At 47.3% G+C, this 21,124-nt stretch overlaps 1 protein-coding gene across 1 annotated transcript in view; it reads right to left on the bottom strand.

Annotated features, from left to right (window-relative positions):
• The window catches only part of LOC122172146 (disintegrin and metalloproteinase domain-containing protein 29-like), a 36,035-nt gene extending 29,777 nt beyond the window's left edge, over window positions 1–6,258 (bottom strand). The window contains exons 1-3 of the mRNA XM_065583644.1: window positions 6,229–6,258; window positions 4,554–4,746; window positions 1,966–2,071 (exon numbers count right to left, since the gene is read on the bottom strand). Of these exons, the coding sequence (XP_065439716.1) occupies window positions 1,966–2,071; window positions 4,554–4,746; window positions 6,229–6,258 (329 nt within the window). The remainder of the gene's footprint in view (window positions 1–1,965; window positions 2,072–4,553; window positions 4,747–6,228) is intronic.
• Between the last annotated feature and the right edge of the window lie 14,866 nt (window positions 6,259–21,124).

Here is a 21,124-nt window from a genome sequence, read left to right as displayed (position 1 = left end):
ATTTTTGCCTCATCCCTCTTATAAGATCGTGTTGGTATTATTTTATTAGTGTAACATATGTGTGTACCATTTTTGTAGTTGAAGTTATGAATATTGGCTATGTACTTGTATTTCAATGTGTTTGATTCTAAATAGCCTCAGTGAAGCATTTGGTCAGCTTCTTGAGAAAGAACTATTCTCAGTAAGTGCCCAATCAAGAAACACTTAACTGACAGTGGACTTTGGGAGACGCCAATCCACATCTGAGCTTTCCTGGAAACATTCAAATGAACATGTAAACAATGGTGTCTGCCTGCAAACTGAGTCATGCATAGACATGTGACTTGCCCATGTGATTCCAGACTCCATCTTGCTGCTGTGATTTTCCACAGAAGAACAAATGGGTGTCCTTCCATGGGCAGAAAATATAAAAGGCCCTAGAAACCCTCCATCTTGTCTTCAATCCTGCTTCTAACTTCTGGAGGAATCTTGCTATAAACTGAAGCTCTGAACAAAGGACTGAATGACCCATCCCAGCTGTGGATGTACTCCAGAGACTGAATTTGAACCTGCAGTTTATTACACCACTGCTACAAGCCTGAACCAAGAACTTTGCCATTACTGTATTTAATTGATTCCATTTAACCAATTTTAGCTCTCATCTATATCTTTTTCCTTTTATGAGTAAACCTTTAGATTTTAGATTTTAAAGGATTGGCAACAGCTTTATTTGTGGGTAAAATCTAATTTGTATATTGATCTGGGTATGGGGCTTGGTCCTTTGGGATCAGGAGAACCTTTTTTCTTTTACCGGGGTATTGGTTTTCATAACCATTTGTCCCCATAATGAGTGGTACTGGAGGTGATACTGGGAAACTGGAATGTCTAAGGGAATTGCTTGTATGACTTATGGTTAGCCAGTGGGGTAAAACCAAAGTCCTCTCTGTCTGTCTGGTTTGGTGTGCCTTGAAAGTGGAGAAACCCTAGCCTATGGCTGTAACTGCCCTGCTCTAAGCAATTTTTCCAGAATTAATACTCTCAGAAGTGTCTCACCAAAAGCAGCATCGTTACAGTGGTGTTTTCCTATTACTTCAATTTCAACTTTTTTGCTTGTTTGCATCATTTTATTAATTTGACTTGGGATTTTTTAGGATGTTTGAGATAATGTCTGTGGACTAATCCCTGACTTCAAATTTCTCAAAATACCTTTGGACCTACTAACTGGATAAGTTTCTTGATCAGTGGACTTTCTGAGTCTGAAAGTACCAGAATGGGGAAGTTCTTGGCATACCCCAGAAGGAGAGGGTCCCATTCTGATTTGCCAAGGGAGTCCCGAGGAGGAATTCCAAGGGGGAGGAACCACCCAGCCACCATCTTCAAAAACTGAAGGAAAAGAAAAAGCCTTGCTGCTGGCTTGTTGGCTACAAACTATGAGTTGCTTGCCTGCCATGGCGGCTGCCCTAGTTGCTGCTGTAGCCCTTGACTGAAGGACTCTGGTTTTGCAATGTTACCATGTTTGACAAAGAATCCTGTGCTTCCTCCACCCTCCTGGCTGACCATCAAGGTCCAGCAACAAGCAACATCTACGATTCAACATCTATAAGCAAGTAATCTAGTCGCCAACAAGTCGTTCAACACAAAACAGCAGAGCTGAGTAGACCACCAGCTAATCTTTTCAACTGTGTACCAGCTTCCTGAAGCTGAATGAAACCACAAGAGTTGGGAGAATGTTTTCCACAGCCTAGGCTGCACAGAAGAATATGTAGAACTCCCTTTAAAAAAATCAAGCCTTATCAAAACACAGTGGAGCTGAAAATGAAAGGCTTAAACTGTACTGCTGGTGAAAGGCTGCTCTGCATCTCTTCTCACTTGTGTATGATTTATTTTCCTATACTACTACTTAAAATAAGAGGGTTTTATTTACAGTGGTTTATTAGTACATTTTCCAATGGTTCAGAAACATCAATATGTATATATATAACTTACTTCTCTTCACATTTATTGTAAGTAAGTCCATCCCCACCGCAGTTGCCACACCGGTCACCTTCAGTATTCACTGCTTTGAAACAACTCAGTGGGGCCAGATGTGCTGCTGCAAAGTGGGGGAAAAGCACAAGGTAAATTACAAGACAGAAATAAAGCACAGAGTGCATTGTACTAATTCCTCCAATCATTTCAAGGGGCTAAGGGGAAACTGAAGTTATTCACCTGTAACCATAGTTCTTTGGAATGGACTCTGCATATTCACACTTATGGGAGGTACCCCTGGTGCAGATGTGATGGTGGAACCTTTAGGTAGCAGTGCCTGTTGGAACTCTCACATCCTCTCCTACCCCGGTCCTCACTGTTCCTGAATTTTTTGAGGGCAAGGCTATAAAAGGGGACATGGTGCTTCACCCACCTCCATGACTTGCACTGCCTCCTCCAAGTCCCAGGACTCCAAGGAAGGAGGAGGGTGGGTTCCGAGTGCAAATATGCAGAATACTTCTTCAAGAATTCTGGTTACAGGTTTACTAACCTCTATTTCTTCTTCAAATGTCCTCTGCATATTCCTACCCATGGGACAGTGTGACAAGCAGTACTCCCTTTAGATAAAGGTGAATCCTATAATTAAAGGGAGATTGAAGTATTGCCCTGCCAAATTGTGCATCCAATCTGGATGCTGAATCCAAAGAATAGGGATTTGTGAAATGTTTGCGAAGAGCTCGACATTGCAGCACTAGAGATCTGTATAAAAGGAATACGTCTAAGGCATACCATTGTCTAAGGCATTCCATTGAAGCTTCCTAGTGGAGTATGTCCAAATTCTCTCCAGAATAGAGTCTGATGCTAAAGTTATAAGTCTCATGAAAGCATAGACTAGCCAATATTGAGAGTGTAGGAGACTAAAGCCCTTTTTTCTTTTTGTTATCAGGATAGAAATGAATAGATTATGGCACAATCTGAATTATTTAGCCCTATCGAAATAATAAGATAAAGACCTTTGGGCACCTAAAGTAAGAAGCATGTTTTCTCCTGCACAGGTGTGGCCTTAGAAAAAATACTAGTGAGTTAATTGACAGATAGATGTAAAATTCAGTCACCAAATTAGGGATGGGGATGTAGCTCTCCTCTATCCTTATGAAAAACAGTGAATGGTGGGTCAGCCATGAGGACCTGTAATTCACACACTCTTCTAGCAGATGTGATGGATCAGCTAAGCAAGAGACTTCAACCCCCATTAGCCCTTCACACTGCATTTCCCTTTCTTGGGAAAGATCACCCGGAGCTTTCATCCTCCTGGTAGGGTCCCCCTTGGCGAGCAGGTCTGAGGCGAGGCTCCTGACTAACCAGGGTCCAAACTTCACAAGACCCCAACAGAGGATCGGGCGCATATAGAGGACCTTTTAATACTCTGTGGCTGTGAAGGCGGGTGAAACTTCACTTTCAAATTTAGCAATCTGAACAGCTTAATGGCTTTAGTTTGGTGTCTCTGGGCACTCATGGGATTTACAAAAAGAGAAGGAAGAGTTCTGGAGACTAGCTTGCCTGAAAGCAGAACTGAACTTTTAGGCCGCTATAGGTAAGGGGATCAAGTCCTACCCTCACTGACAGTTCTGGTTTTGCCTTTAGTCTGATCCTGAGAAGAAGAATGCTAAAGTAGAATATCTTGAGTTTAGTGATATTTCCTAAGGAAATGCTGGATCTAGCAAGAGCTTACAGCTAATTCCCTGTAACCAGGAGCCTCCTCACAAGACAGCATAAGAAAGAGTGTGTTCCTTTCCTGCCTCCCTGACCACAACACAGAAATGAAGTAGAACTGGTTACTCTGCCTCTGCTGCTGCTTCCTTTTATATGGTCCTTTTGGCCCCTGATTGGTCGCTCCAGCAGCCCCTCTGATTGGCTGCCGGGAGGACTTCTTCTCTGCTTTTTTCTGGGGAGGGAAGAGGCAGGGCCACAAGGCCTCCAGCAGGTGGCCTCTGAATCTAGTCTACCCTGTCACACCAAAGTAGATACTGAGAATGATTACATTCTTCCTGGGTGTCTCAGCACTCTTTCCTCTTTAAAACGTTTCCCATCTCATTAGCTCTCACGTAGCACCTTCTGTAGCCAAAGAAGACTCCCATACCACTTAAGAAAGTATCTACTACAATTTTCCAAACCAGCTGTTCCCAAAAGTCAGCTGCTTTGTGTGCGAGGAGCCACTTCAAACCTCTTCAATTGCTTCCTGGGCTGAGGAAGCATGTAGGATCCAGCAGCAGAGGAAGAAGTGTACAGTGAGACTGTTTAGATATTGCAGTGATTGGTGTTATAGAATAACCATCCTAATATATAGGTATGATATGCAAAATCCACTGATCAGACAGGGCAAGCTCAGGGAGAAGGTCAACTTCCCAGCAGAGGTGAGGCAGGATCAAACAATACTGCAGCCACTCCCAGCAGCCACACAAACTCTCCCTCCTTTGTGGCAGAGCCTCCTGCCCAAAAAAGTCTGTTACCTAGCCTCCAGACAACAATCATATAAGAACTGGCCAATTTCCTAAGAGTTAATTCATGCTGCTATGCGTTTTTGTAAATAATAATGCAGGTCTTGCCTTTGCCAAATACAGCTTTGCACTGTCTCTCGTGGTTATGGCATTTCCCTTGGAAACAACAGTCTTTGTCACCGCATGGAGTTCCATCCTGCTTAAATACATCCTCTGGGCACCAGCTTGAAGTCCCATTGCAGTACTCAGGAAGGTCACACTCACCAATACTTTCTCTGCATATTTTCCCTTGTCTATGCAACTGTTAAAATAAGAATACAAGGATCTGGAGGGGATTTCTCTCTGGAGGCCTATTCCACAAGCCGCCATTTGCCTTCTTAAAATATGTTTGTTCTAGGAGTCCCCAAACATCTAACAGGTAAGAAAAAAAGCCACCTGCAGTTGCTTTGACATTTATTTTAACACAGATCAGGTAAGAGGAAGATGCAACATAAATACTCCTAGTGCTGTTAATTAAGGAGTGCACTCTAATTCCAATATTTAAAATATTTATGATTCTTTCCCACTCCCAAATGATAAATTCTTCATATTTTTAATCAATAACAATGAACAATGGAAAATATAGTTTTTGCCTATCTACTCTTTTTTTTTTCTTTCATGTGTAGTCTGCTGAGACTATAGCTGGGGTCTCTTCACCCACAGTGTTCTGTCATTGAGGAGCGGGGGACGGGACCCACCTATCAATATCCTCTACAGAATGAATACTTAGTAGAAGTATTACTGTAGCATCTCGGAGCCGTAGCCAAGGACCTAGATCTCACTGTGCTCGGCACTATATAAATATGGAACAAGAAGACAGTCCCAACCCCAAAGAGCCAGAGCCCAAGTATAAGACAAGAGACAAATGATGGATTCAGATAGATAGGGGAGCATACAAGGAAACAATTTGACTAACTATTGTCAATTTTTGGTAGGCATTAAGGAAAAGGAGAGTTTGAGGTGGGTTTTGGAAGGTAATTGCTTAGTTTTAATCAATGTTTATGGAGAGTTCCTCACAATCATGAGGGGCAGCATGGGAGAAAGCATGAAAGTCCTTGTTTGAAAATGGCTGTCACCATGGTCTCCTGCAGATGATCTGAGGAATCTCTGAGAGCTCGAGAGGGTGCAGAAGAGGAACTTATTTCTGTTTAAATAAGGATATCTTGCACTGGGAGCTGGAATAGGTTCTCTTCCTTCATGTGAGCCATCTTGACAGTGGCCAGGCTCACATGACTCTGGACATATAGGCACTCCATGCTATGGCAGGAAGCCAAGAATGACGATGAAGGAAGAGAAGGACAATAGACAAAAATTAGAAGTCCAGGTAGGAAGATAATATTGGGGAAAATATCAATTGGGGGATGTTTTGAACTCAAATACGGTATGTCTACACAGCATTTGGGAAGGAGCCTCTTAGCCAAGGTCCACAGACTTGTGCTAGGAGGGCTCGTGATAGTGCACTTTTTTAGCTGTGTAGCTGGTGCTTTGACATTTTGACTCAGGCTGGAGCTTGTGCTCTCAGACCCATTCCTTCTGCCCCAGGTTTGGAGTGTGAGCTCCCAAGCCACAACATCAAAGCACTGTCTACACAGCACACTACTAGCACAAGTCTGTTGACCTAGGCTGGGAGGCTCGCTCCCAAAAGCTGAGTAGACATTCCAATAGGGCTTGGAGCCATGCACTGCCAACGGAGGCAGAACATTCTGGAGAGGATGTTGATGGGCAGGTCCTTTCAACCTCTCACCAGTCTGTCATTGACAGCTTTAGCTGCCATCCTAGCTGAGGGCCCTAACTGCCAGGTTATAAAATCATTCTCACACTTTCCCTGGCCCAATGACTATTCAGACATGCATAATGATAATGGATTGTTATCCAAAAACATTTGATTTGGTCAAAGTCATTCAGAGAACTCTACATGAATTAGCGAATGGTTTTGGATTGACTAAAATTTCCTTTTTCAGCAAATAAACTATTTGCTAAAAACAAATTGCTCAACTTTAATCCCAACCCATCTACATGGGGTTAGCAGATGCAGCACTTGAGCAGGAAATTGTGAAAATGAATAGTATTGCCACTGGCTACTAACTTTTAAAACAAGTAATGAAACATTCAGTTTACCATAAAATACAAAACCTACCTGACAGTTTTTGCAGCAAAGTCCAGAAACACAAGCAGCACCTTGTTTTATTGTACAATTGGATAGGCAACAACCACTCCGTAGGCACACCTTCAAGTAGAAAATGAATGGCACCTCACCTTAAAAATCTGTTGTGGGACTCTCCTGGCATAACAGCACTCTTACCATTTATTGTTTGATTTCAAACAGTAACAAAGCTTAATGAATTTGAGAGACAAACTTCTGTTTCTTACCTAGTCCTAATTACGTATAATTTTTTAAAAGGTATTATTATTACTTCTATTATTTGCTATTTCTTCTACTCAAGGAATCCAAATAGAATGCTGCCTACAAGAGAGGAAGGATGGTCCAGTGGTTAGGGCAGCCACTTGGGACTATGGGTACTGGGTTCAATTGTCTGCTCTGCTGTGAGCTTAGGCAAGTCACTTAGTTTTTTATTCGTCAGTTCCCTATCTGTAAAATGGGAGCAATAGGGAAGTACGATCTCACATGGGTGTTGTGAGGATAAATACATTTAAAAAATTTAAAAGATTGTGAGGTGCTGACATTACAGTTACATAAGTACCATAGCTATATGTAATATTTCTAATGATTTTAAGATATTTGCAAACAAAATTTAATAATTTCATTTTAATGTAAACTTTTAAAGGCAGATGCACCAATATACTAGAGTAACACAAAGAAGCCATAATGTACTTTATGAATCTGTCACTCATTTTCTAATTGACTCACTGGCTTGCAGGGTTGTGTTGGTGAGACTGGTACTATGTGATATTAGGTGTGGGGATAGCATAGTCCATGAGTCCCAATGTCGCCATGCTTCAAGGGCATCCCCTGTACTCCTGCCTCAGTTCTCCTGTCTGTGTTGCCAAAATGGGAGTAGTGCCAAGACAACCTTTTAAGGTGGGGAGCCTTTTAAGCACTGATGTTTGAGCTAGTATGCAGCTATGCAATCTTTAAAGATCAGTGAGTTTAGCCACATAAGCTGCATGTTTCCAGTCTCCCCTCGAACCAGAGCCATTCTACCCAATAGAATTGTGGCATGTAAATTAGCTGCAGATGCTGGGTGGTGATTGATTGAGTTAGCAGCACTGCAGCTGTGCCACCCTGGCATTTCAAGTGTAGACAAGCCTTTAGTTATTTAGGCACCTGACTGCCACTTCTTGAAGTGATGCTATATAATAATTATTACAAGCAAGAGCGTATCTCTTGGGCTTCCAGATCCTGGGGAGAAAAGACCAAATCCTTTTAACTCTGAGTCTAAAGGAAACAAGGAGTGAATATGGGATGGTGGCAGCAACAATACCAGATAGAAAGGATATGTGTCAGCTGTTTACCAGAGAAGAAGCAGGTCCTCAAAGTAACTGAAAGTTTATATATTGTCACAATGACCTTTACATCTTTTCTTAAACAATTGCATATAAGATGGAGACAGAAATAATTAATTTAAACAAAGTGGGTTATACTGATATCACTGACCAAATCAGGCCAGAGAAAGGAACCCAGAAGAGCACTCCCACCTCCACATGCTAACTCCAGAACCCCAGCTGGGATGTGACACTTCATCTCTTTTTCTCCACACCCACCCCCAATCTTCCTCTTACTTCCTCACCTTATTTCTTCTCTTTCCTAACACGCTCCTTTTTCCTTCTGTTTAATAAATGCCTGCTTGAGCTGGATAAGACTGTATATTTTGCAACATGGCTGTAAGCCTGTGACCAGAAAGGCAGCTAAAAACAATGCCCTAAACATCCCAATGGTGGTACAAGTTTGTCATGTCAAAGAGTGACTGATAAGACCCTGTGTTGTGCCTGTGTTTCTGCGACAATAAGGTTGCAAGTTAGAGTCGGCATCAGACACAGAAACTGCATTTTCTATCTTTGGTGTTCCTTTCTCTCCCCTGTTGTGTATTTGTCTTGTTTTGCCAGGATCGGACTTCAAGAAAAATGAAAAAACAACAGTTCTAATCCATCTCCATTGACCTTCCTCTCTTCTCCCCAACAAGAATAGATATTATTATGTTTGACACCATCTAAAACACTGTTAAATAGGGTTTTTTTCCTAGTAAAAACTCTGTCCAGCTAAGGAAAAGGAAAAAGGGATATTGTCAAAATAAAATCCTTATTTAATACTTTACATTTCAAATGCTTGAACTGTTTTTCCCTTTTCTTCTCCATGGTTAATAATAGGGTTCAATGGATTTGGGGTGCTTGCCTTAATACTAAGCAGGTTGTGGTGTCTGTATACCAAATCTTGTTTTACACTGGTTAATGTTGAACAATGACTGGGTTATGTTAACAACTTTGACTCTTTGGGCTCATGTATGCCATCTAAATTAGTACAACAAGCCTACTATGGAGGTGCTGGTAATGACTTCATAATGTTGGCTGAGTTCAACTTTGCACTTAAAGCCAGGATTCAACCTCTTTGCTATTGTGTCCAGCGTAGTTACAAGGAGCTGGCCATGGACTGTAATGCAAGTGTGTGAAAAACATCTCAGGTGGAAACAGGAGGATCTCTGGGTGGACAAGCATAGCAAGGGGCATTCCTGAAGTACCACGGTTTGCTGAAGTTCAGAGCAGTATAGTTGGGTTCAGAGACACCAGATCAGCAGGCAGGGGAACAAGATTCAAGATTCACAAGTGCAGAGTGGATCCCTTTTGGCTGAGGCCAGAAGCAAGATCTACAGGCCTTTCTCTTGTCAACTGATCCTCTGGGAACCACTCCACTCTGACAATGTAACTGTACTGGCTGCTCACATTCGCTGATGGAGACTCTTGGATTAAGATTTTCATTCATGATATAAGGGACCTTCTCAGTTCAGGATTGACTTTCATTGGGGGGGCCAGTGCTCTATGTTCAGGATAACAGTTCTGTTTGCAGCAGAAGTAAGGGTCCAGTACTTCTGACCAATCCTGCTGGAGTCCAGGTTTGGTGCCATTAGTGGGGTAGAGAGGAAGAAGCAGAAGAAGAAACAATCAGTTGCCTCTTTGTGCGTGGCTAAAACATCACTCTTTCTCCTGACGTGACTACTCTGTAAAAGCCTTGAGCGTTGACATTAACACAAGTGGGGGAAATCCAATTTTAAACACTAGGACCAAGCCGATATGGCATGCACTCTGAAGATGCATAAAAAGGCAGGAAGCCATCCTACCTAGTGAACTGGCCATGAATAACGTCAGGCTGGAAATTAGAAGTAACCAAAAGAGGAGTGAGATTCTGGAACAGCTTTCCAATAGGAGTAGTAGGGGGCAAACTAACTACTTTTAAGATGGAGCTTGATTGGATAATGAGACGGGGATTCCTGTGATAGCAGGGGACTGGACTCAATGACTTCCAGTTCTTTGTTCCACAGAAGCTCCAACCCAATGACTGAAATAAATGTTGCAGATGGCTTGTGCTTTGCACACCCTTTCCACAACCCCCCACATCTGTTGCACCCTCCCTTCACCAGTGGAAGCACACAGGCTTCTTGCAAAAGGACCCTCTGTGGCCATCAAGGATGGGGGCTAGCTTTGTATAAAAAGGGCTCAATCATGTTTTAGGCAAGTAATACATACAGTAGAATTCACATAAGAAATGTACACAAAGTGATGCCTCATTATACATGATGGCCAGTTTGGGGCATACACAATTCCTGGCGGGCATTCACTTTCTTTTTTAAACATCCTCATAAAGTTAATTGTGTACTCAAAGAGTAATTTGCTTTGTACTCAAAGCTGTAATTTTGATGTGCATAAGATGAGTTCTTCATATGTAATAACAAAATAGTCGAATCCCTGCTTTTTGTGCAAAACTCAATCCAGTCTTAACTATGGAACCATGAATAGCACTTCCATCATAAAACCATATGTCTCATGGAGTAGTTTTGAAGTTGGATAAAACCAACTTACTAATGCTTCTGTAAAATATACCTAAAACTAAAGACTTTAATTACTAACCTCATCCATACCACAGTCACATTCCTCCTCATCTTCTATTACACCATTACCGCACATCTGTGTTCCAAATATTTTCTTTTCTGGTATGTTAAGAAGGCAAGTTTTTCCTGGTTTTCTTATCATGTTGAAATAGACTGCTCTGGAGCAGTTACTGAACTCTGTGCATATGTACCGCCTGGACAGGGAGAAAATATCTAATACTAGAGAGCACTTTAATCTGTTGGTATATCAACATGCAATGACTGGAAATTGAAGCTAGACAAATTCAAACAATTGAGAACTAAATGCAAAAAGGTGTAATGGGAATCTTAAATGTGGCATTTTCCTAATTTCTAAATGCTTGACTTTGCAACCCAAACAACACTCTTGAAGTAGAAAGGTGTATTACCATCAGGCCATTCACCCAGATGAGATTTGGAGATCTGATTTAAAATTATACTAACTTCTCTAATACACAACACAGAATGAAGACAAATTGACTATGCACTTGTTACCTGGGGTTCTTTCAGACCAAAGCTCTTGGTAACTTTTACTCTGTGCGAAGTGGTGTCAGGAAATAAATCAGGGGAGACACGGTCATCCAACCGATAGATGGCTGGCACAAACAGACAACACAAGAGTGCTTTCATTTAAAGCTAAACTTTACTTAGCTTCCAGCACTTACACATGTCTGCAACAGGTTAGTAAAACAACCCCAACCCTAAATAATTACCGAAGCTGAGTGTGGCGCTCGAGTGGCACAGCAACAGCCCATCTGCCGGTGGGGAACACAAGATTCATCCAGAGGGAGAGTCCCGTCCTGAAGAGTCCCCCTACCTCATACTTTCCCCCCTTATTTTATACAATGACATGTCCCTTAAAGAAAACTTGTTACAAACAGTTTCAATGGTCCAACAAGAGGTTTTCTTCTGAGTATTGATTAACCAGGTGTGGGTTTTTTCAGAGTTTGCAGCCTTGAGGCCCCAATAGACATTCCTGGGGCACATCCTGTTTTCTAAAATGCACATATCAGCAACTTCAACACAGTTCTTATCAGGAAGGACGTGGGGTCAAGCTGCCCTTTCTGTGGCACCCCAAATTCCCTCCCCTCCTTCCGTGGTCAAGCTGAGACTGTTGAATGGCCAATTTACAGCCTGCTGACTTGGCTGCTTTTAGCAATAAGCCATAGTGGGTTTCAGGCACTTTACTGTGGTTTGCTGACATCTCCCCGGCCACCTCAGTCCCCCCCCCCACGTCCATTCAGGTCCCCTGGTAAGTAGGATTCCAAAGAAGTGGGGATAGAGGGGTGGGGGGTGTCCATAGGCAGGGTCAATCTCAAAGAACTCCAGTTACATGTACGTTATCTTCATTATTATTTCTTTGTGGGGCCTCTGCATACCCCCACTGATGGGATAGACTAACAAGCAGTAACTCTAACACAAGAGGGTGGGATGCAGATTCCTATAGACTCTAAGTCTAATAAGTAGTTCTTAGTGAAAGTATGCATTGAAATCCAGGTTGCTGCTCTACAAATTTCCACAAGAGGAAAGTGTTTGGAAAAAGCCATTGAAGCTGCCTTAGTCCTGGTAGAAAGTCCAACAGATCTTGTACTCTTGTCCCATTGATCTATACAGGGACCATTATTGTAATGGGTCCTGCTTCTGCTCTCCACTATCCACAACTGTCAGGGAGAGGCCCAGTTTGGAGGAAGGGTAGAATAGGTCAACCTGGGACATAGCTGGAGAAGCCTGGCTGAAGCCAGGGCAGGAGTCTCAGCTGGAGGTGGGTAGGAGGCAGAAAGGACCCAACTCAGCATGCACCTCAAGTAATGTGTGACCCTCGAGTAAGCTGCTGCCTACAGTATGTGTACACAGCAGTATAGGGCAGGAGACAGCAAGGAACAACTTCTTCTATGGTAATGGCTTCTACAGTGCCCGCTAATGGTTTATGGGATGGGAAGAAGAAGGGGAGCTAAGTATTGGCAAGGGGCTAGATGTTGCAGAGAATGGTGGGGATAAGGGATGAAGGGGTGACGTGCCAGTCTTCTATCATCTCTCCATGTCTCAGTTTCCTATCTGTAAAATAGGGATAATTATGTCAAATTGAGACCTACTAAAGAAAAAGCACTATAGAAAAGCTAGGGTTTATTATTAATTATTATTATTGTTACTACAGTAGAACCTGAGAGTTAACGGACACCTCAGGACACGTGAAATGTTTGTAATTCTGAATAAAGCACAGTTCAGGCTCCAGATCCAGCAGCTGACACTCCAGGCCAGGTTGTGAAAGTGGCACAGATCGCAGCATTGCCCTTGGTCTGCTGGCTGCGGCTGCCTTAAGCTGACAGCCCCAGCGCCTTGCTCTAAGTGGCTGCCCCACGTGTGGGGGTGAGAGTGGAACAGGCAGCCCAGATGTGCCTAACTTTCAGATGCAATACAGGCACAGTATAGTGATTGCCTTTTTTGAGTGTGTCTCTGCTGCTGCCGGATTGATTACTTCTAGTTTCACATGGGGTCCGATTGACCAGTCAGTCCGTAACTCTGGTGTTCGTATCTTTGAGGTTCTACTGTACCTAGGCTTGCCACAGTAGCATAATAACTGCAAACTTTGGTAAGTACTACAGTATCTAAGAGTCCACTAACTTCCACTAATAAATATTTTCCTTCAGTTTTAAAAACTATTAAATTAAATGCCATTTTTTTTAATGCAAAAAGACGGTTACTCACCGTTGTAACTGTTGTTCTTCGAGATGTGTTGCTCATATCCATTCCATTAGGTGTGTGCGCGCCGCGTGCACGATCGTCGGAAGATTTTTACCCTAGCAACACCGGCGGGTCGGCTGTGGAGCCCCCTAGAGTGGCGCCTTCATGGCGCTGAATATATACCCCAGCCGACCCGGCGCCCCCTCAGTTCCTTCTTGCCGGCTACTCCGACAGTGGGGACGGAGGGCGGGTTTGGAATGGATATGAGCAACACATCTCGAAGAACAACAGTTACAACGGTGAGTAACCGTCTTTTCTTCTTCGAGTGCTTGCTCATATCCATTCCATTAGGTGACTCCCAAGCCCAACTTAGGTGGTGGGGTCGGAGTGAGACATTGCTGTGTGCAAAACCGCTGATCCAAAGGCAGCATCGTCCCTGGACTGCTGCACTAGTGCATAGTGTTCTGTAAACGTGTGGACTGACGACCAAACCGCAGCTCTACAAATGTCCTGGATCGGAACTTGCGCCAGGAAAGCCGCCGAGGAAGCTTGGGCCCTCGTGGAGTGAGCGGTGAGGTGGGGTGCTGAGACACCTGCCAGGTCGTAGCAAGTCCGGATGCAAGACGTAATCCAGGAGGATAGGCGTTGTGATGAGACCGGTGAGCCTTTCATTCGACCTGCAACGAAGAGTTGCGTCGTCTTTCTAAAGGGCCTTGTGCGGTCAATATAGAAGGCCAGGGCCCTGCGTACGTCCAGAGAATGCAAACGTTGATCCTGGCGAGAAGCATGTGGTTTAGGGTGAAAGACCGGGAGAAATATATCCTGGTTGATATGAAATGGAGAAACCACCTTAGGGAGAAAGGCAGGATGTGGACGAAGCTGCACTTTATCCTTATGGAAAACTGTGTAAGGGGGCTCGGATGTAAGCGCCCTGAGTTCAGAAACGCGCCTTGCTGAGGTGATGGCTACGAGGAAGGCTGTCTTCCAGGATAGGTACAGAAGTGAACAGGTGGCCAGTGGCTCGAATGGAGGACCTGTGAGCTTGGAGAGAACCAGGTTGAGGTCCCACGTCGGAACGGGCTGACGTTGTTGTGGGTACATCCGGTCTAAGCCCTTGAGGAATCTAACGACCATCGGGTTAGAGAATACCGAGGACGCGAGTTCCCCTGGATGGAAGGCCGATATAGCGGCCAGGTGAACTCTAATTGAAGATATCGCCAATCCCTGCTGTTTTAGGGAGAGGAGATATTCCAAAATAAGAGGAATAGGTGCGTGCAACGGGGACGTGGCTCGTTGTTCGCACCAACAGGAGAACCGCTTCCACTTGGCCAAGTATGTGGTCCGTGTTGAGGGCTTCCTACTGCTCAGCAGAATCTGTTGGACAGAGTGTGAACACTGTTGCTCTGCCTGGGTGAACCATGGAGCAGCCACGCCGTGAGGTGAAGAGATTGCAGGTCGGGGTGACGCAGCCGGCCGTGGTCCTGAGAGATGAGATCTGGACATAATGGAAGCGGGATCGGTGTCTGAACCGAGAGTTCCAACAGCGTGGTGTACCAATGTTGTCTCGGCCACGCTGGAGCGACCAGAATTACCTGTGCCTGGTCTCTGCGCAATTTGAGCAGTACCTTGTGGACCAGAGGAAACGGAGGGAAGGCATAAAACAGGTGGTCCTTCCAGGGAAGGAGAAACGCGTCCGAGAGGGAGCCCGGGGCTCGACCTTGCAGGGAGCAGAACACGTGACACTTCCTGTTGTCTCGAGATGCAAACAGGTCTATCTGGGGAAACCCCCACTTCTGGAAAACGGAATGTATGATGTCCGGACGGATAGACCACTCGTGTGTTTGAAAGGACCTGCTGAGTCGGTCCGCCAGAGTGTTCTGGACTCCAGGGAGGAACGATGCCGTGAGAAGGATTGAGTGGGCGATGCAGAAGTCCCACAGGCGAATGGCCTCTTGGCATAGAATTGACGAACGTGCTCCTCCTTGCTTGTTGATGTAAAACATGGCCGTGGTGTTGTCGATGAGAACTAACACGCAGCGACCACGTAGGAGGTTGAGAAATGCCTGGCACGCCAGGCGCACCGCCATCAGTTCCCGAACATTGATGTGCAGGGCTAGCTGGGATGCAGTCCACAGGCCCTGGGTACGGTGCTCGTTGAGATGGGCGCCCCAACCCAGAGATGAAGCGTCTGTGACCAGGTGTAGAGAGGGTTGTGGGGCGTGAAACGGCATCCCTTCGCAAACCACATTGTGATCTAGCCACCATGTGAGGGAGGTCAGGACCGAGTTCGGGATTGTGACCACCATATTCAGGCTGTCCCGATGTGGGCGGTATATTGATGACACCCAGGTCTGGAGTGGGCGAAGCCGAAGTCTGGCATGCCTGGTTACGTACGTGCAGGAAGCCATGTGACCCAGCAGGGTAAGGCACGACCTCACCGTGGTAGTTGGGAAGGCCTTGAGTCCTTGGATGAGGCTCGTGATGGTGCAAAAGCGATTGTCTGGCAGGATGGCTTGTGCGCGTCTGGAGTCTAGAACCGCACCGATGAATTCTATTCTCTGGGTAGGTTCTAGAGTGGATTTGTCCTTGTTGAGTAGGATACCCAACTTGTTGAATGTGCGCACTATTATGTGGACGTGATCGCGAACTTGTTCTTTGGTGCGACCGCGTACCAGCCAGTCGTCTAGGTACGGGAACACCTGTATCCCTTGCCGACGAAGGTACGCTGCCACGACAGCCATACATTTCGTGAACACCCGTGGGGCCGAGGATAGGCCGAAGGGAAGGACTGCAAATTGGTAGTGTACGCTGTTTACCACGAATCGCAGGAAGCGTCTGTGAGGCGTGTAAATAGCAATGTGAAAGTATGCGTCTTTCATGTCGAGGGCGGCGAACCAGTCTCCAGGATCGAGGGAAGGGATAATGGCCCCCAGAGAGACCATGCGGAACTTCAACTTTACTACGAATTTGTTGAGTCCGCGCAAGTCCAAGATGGGTCGCAGACCTCCTTTGGACTTGGGGATGAGGAAGTAACGGGAATAGAATCCCCTGCCCCTTAATTCCACTGGAACCTCCTCTATGGCCCCCATGGCGAGGAGCGTAGAAACTTCCTGTATAAGAAGTTGCTCGTGAGAAGGGTCCCTGAAGAGGGACGGGGAAGGGGGGGAGGAGGGGGGAAATGAAGAAAACTGGATAGCGTATCCCCTCTCCACCGTGCGGAGGACCCAACGGTCCGAAGTTATAAGGGACCAAGCACGGTGGAAGTGGGAGAGGCGATCCCGAAAGGAGGGGGCTGGATCCTGGGGGATGACTGGGGCGCCGTCCTCGACCGCACCTTCAAAAGTTCTGCCTGGGGCCTGAAGGTGGTCTAGGTGGCCCCTGGTTCTGGCCGGGTTGAGGGCCGGTCCACCTTCTTCTACCACCTCGCCCTCGCCTCCGGGCCGAGTCCTGTCTCTGACGAGGCGGGGGGGGGGGTAGAAGCGCTGAGGCTGCGGCCTAAATGGCCTGCGCTGGGGGCCCACAACATGCATCCCCAGGGAGCGCATGATTGTTCTCGAGTCCTTGAGGCTCTGCAGGCGAGAGTCCGTCTTATCTGAGAACAATCCATGACCCTCAAAAGGCAGATCTTGTAGGGTTTGCTGCAGCTCCGGAGGCAAACCCGAAACCTGAAGCCAGGAGATCCTGCGCATAGCGATACCCGAAGCCAGGGTCCTCGCCGCTGAGTCTGCAATGTCCAAGGAGGCCTGCAAGGAGGTCCGAGCCACCTTCTTGCCCTCCTCTACCATGGCTCCAAACTCTTCCCTGGACTCTTGGGGAATCAACTCCTTAAACTTCCCCATAGAGTTCCAGGAGTTGAAATTGTAGCGGCTCAGTAGCGCCTGTTGGTTCGCCGCTCTAAGTTGTAGCCCTCCGGCTGAGTAAACCTTACGGCCAAACAGATCGAGCCGCTTAGCCTCTTTTGATTTAGGCGCTGCAGCCTGCTGGCCGTGGCGCTCTCGTGCATTCACTGATTCCACCACCAGTGAACACGGTTGGGGGTGGGTATACAAGTACCCATAGTCCTTAGACGGGACAAAGTATTTTCTTTCCACCCCTCTCGCTGTGGGTGGAATGGAGGCAGGAGTTTGCCATATCGTATCCGCATTCGTTTGTATCGTGCGGATCAGAGGTAACGCCACCCTCGATGGGGCATCTGCTCCAAGGATATTCACGATCGGGTCGTGCACCTCCACTATCTCCTCCGCCTGCAGGTCCATATTACGGGCCATCCTACGCAGGAGATCCTGGTGAGCCCGAAGATCTATCGGAGGGGGACCCGTACATGAAGTGCCCGCCACTGCCTCGTCCGGAAAGGAGGAAGAGGATGCCTCCGGCGGTACCGGATCCAAGGGGGGGTCCTGATCCCCCTGCTCTTGGGCCGGGGCATCACCTGCACTTGGGTCCCTGGTGTCGGGTGGCGTGGACACCGAAGCCTCCATGCCTCCTGGCGGAGGCCGAGAGATGCTGGATTCTGGGGCCCTTCTGACCGAGTGACCCGAGTGAGAGGTCGATGGTATTGGAGCCCCTTGCTCTTGGTGGTACGCCCACGGGGTCCAAAACGACCAGTGAGATGGTCCATGAGAGTGGTCCTCTGCCATCTCTTGCCAGTGGCCGAAATTTTGTTCCTCGGCGTGCCCTTGAGGGGGGTATGCCGATCTCGACAGGTCCTCCGAGGAACGAGACGCCGATCTTGACGGCCATGGCGGTGCCGAGAGAGATGAAACCATCCCGGTGGGCTGCGGTGCCGCACGGTGCCGGTCCGGAGATGATCTATCTCTGCGCGGTGCCGGCGATCGGTGCCGGGACCGCGACCGGTGCCGATGACCTCGTCGGTGCCGGGAGTCGGATCTGGACCTCGACGAGGATCTGGAGTATGCCCGGTGCCGGGAGCGACCCCTCGACGTCGAGCGTCGACCGTAGCGGTGCCGAGAGCTACGTCTCGACGTTGATCGGTGCCGACGATCATATCGGTGCCGAGACGAAGAGCGGTGCCGCGAAGAAGATCTTGGCCGCGAGTACGACCGGTGCCGAGACGATATTCGGTGCCGGGACTGCGAGCGGCGTGGGGACCTGCTTCGGGACCTGGATCGGTGCCGAGGTTCCAGCCCTTGTGATGGCGGGCGCATCAAGGCAGGTTTCCCCCTCGACTGGACCGGGCGAGTCAACGGTGCAGTCGGTGCCGGTGGTTGAGGCGGTGCCGGCTCCGTGAGAGCTATTAAGTCTCTCGCCGCCGCGAAGGTCTCTGGAGTCGACGGGAGGCACTGTATCACCGCCGGCCTGGGGGGAGACGCTATTTGCACCGGACTCAACGGCCTCGGCGCCGGAGTCGACGGTGCCGGAGGCACCTGTTTTCGTTGCTCCACCGGCGGACGCGGCTCTACCCCCGGCACTGGGGGAGCTGGCGTCTTCGGCACGGATGTCCCCGTCTTATGGGCTTTTTTATGCCCTGGGGATAAGGACCGGCGCCGAGGCACTTGCTGTGTCTGCGGTGCCGACGAGGTCCGGTGCCGGGGAGGCTTGTCTGACGCCACTCGCGTGGTCGTCGTAGCCGGTGCCGCCGGGGCACTGCGCACCGAGGTGCTAGGTGCCGGGGCCTTGCCCGTGGAAGGAGTGTCCGGGCTAAGAGCCGCCTCCATCAGAAGTTGCCTGAGCCGAAAGTCCCGCTCCTTCTTGGTCCTCGGTCGGAAGGCCTTACAGATTTTACACTTATCTGTCTGGTGTGACTCTCCCAGGCACTTCAGACAGGAGTCGTGCGGGTCGCTCGTGGGCATAGGTTTAGCGCAGGAGGCGCACAGCTTGAAGCCGGGAGCGTTGGGCATGAGCCCGGCCCCGCGGCCGGGGGAGAAAGGGGGGAGACGACCCCCTTAATCCCCTGGACTACTTAGAACAACTTTAAAACTACTTAACTAATTTACAACAAACTCTAGAACTATAACTATAACTACAACTATGATACAACAAGATAAGCTAGGGAAAGTGGAGAACAGCTAAGCAGCGCTCCACAGTTCCAACGACCGTCAGGGGCGGTAAGAAGGAACTGAGGGGGCGCCGGGTCGGCTGGGGTATATATTCAGCGCCATGAAGGCGCCACTCTAGGGGGCTCCACAGTCGACCCGCCGGTGTTGCTAGGGTAAAAATCTTCCGACGATCGTGCACGCGGCGCGCACACACCTAATGGAATGGATATGAGCAAGCACTCGAAGAAGAATTTAAGGTTATCCATTGATAGCCTGTGCCCTTCCAGAAATGGCAGAATTCAGATTTCTGAAAACCAGGAAATTCTGAGTTAAGGTAAAATTCCAACCTCAACTCTGACACCTTTGAGTGATACCCCAATATGCCCATAACACATACCCCCATTCTACATTTTCACTGTAATGGAGAGGTGGTACCTGCACTTCCCCTACACTCAAATACTGATCCTGCTCTCTCCAACCAATACTATCCTTGTAAAATTTAACAACCACTTCATACTGTTTTACAGCCTCTTCACATCTGCACACTGGATACCTCCCAAACCTATTATTTTCCCCTATCAATATTTAAATCCACAGACTGATCTCATAACCCACCTTACAATGAAATCTCCATATATCACAATCACAGCTCTTGCAAGCTGTTCCAATTTATTCCTCCACCATTCAATACAGCTCCACCTAACACAGTGAATGCCGCAGGAGTGAATGCAGATGATTCTCAGTGGCTATTGCCAGCTCCTGGGGAAAACAGTTATACTTTGGTGGGATATTATTTTAACTCTGTATTTCCTGGTTTTCAGAAATTTGAGTTTTGCTGAACTCAATACTCTGGAAGGGCAGGAGCTAATACATGAATGCATTTTTTTTGCCATTTAATAATTCCTTCTTTGGCACATTTATGAAGCTGAAGAAGAAGGAGGGTATCATCTCTGATACCTAAACAATGGACAGATGATGATCTTTTGATTTTTTGAAAAACAAACACCTAAAGATTTAGTTGTATTTCATGACTCATGGGTCTTAAATCTGAGTGCACAGGGTGAAGCCAAACTCCACCCTCCACCTGACAGCCTGCTGCCAACTGCTTACCTAGAACCTATGAAGCCCAGCCCCAGTTTGAGGATCTGCCCCTGAGGTCCTATTGGTGGAGTCCTAAAGCCTCTGATTGGCCTTACTGAAGCCAGCAGCAAAAAGAGGAAGGTTTCAGAACAACTGGGCCCCTGCCTGTTCTGGACTTGGCAACTTGCACTTCCTGCTTCTGCTCCTATAGCTAGATTTCCTGGCATCTGATTCATGGTTCTGATCTTCAGTTTGCCTCCTACCTCTATGGCCAAGGTATCCTGACATGGCCTGAGTCATGGTTCAGATCTCAAGTTTGTCTCCTGCTTCTGACCTTCCAGTATCCAGACCCAGATGACTTTCAACTCCTGTCTTCTGATGTGGATTCTGGCTCTGACCAATAGGTCTGGCTGCCCACGACTTGGCCGTAAGAGTTTGTACAGGCCACAATAACCCTATGGGACTAAGCGTGGTATGAGAAGGGTGGACCCAGCAGCACCACCACAGCCACTGGAAGCATCAGACTGACCTGAACAGGCCTCTGCCTCCAGGTGGATAATCAGCGCTGCAGGCCCAAGTTGCACAACTGGTTGGGAAAAAAACAGTGGCTGCAGGAGCAAATGAGGCAGCTCAGTGCCCAAATACCATGCCGTGAACACAGCCTGCAGCACCTTGTCTTGAACAGGGGCCTGCAGTACCCTTGCCTAAATGATTTCCAGGAACCGCTGGCAGTTCCCAGGCTTCATGAACCAGTACTGCCTTCTGTTTCTGATGCATCCCAAAATCAATGCCTATGACCAATCCA

This window comes from Chrysemys picta, chromosome 1, assembly GCF_011386835.1.
Source record: "Chrysemys picta bellii isolate R12L10 chromosome 1, ASM1138683v2, whole genome shotgun sequence".
NCBI classification, from domain to species: domain Eukaryota; kingdom Metazoa; phylum Chordata; order Testudines; family Emydidae; genus Chrysemys; species Chrysemys picta.
Note: the sequence above shows the minus strand (reverse complement) of the source record. Positions and strands in the feature narration are given on the sequence as shown.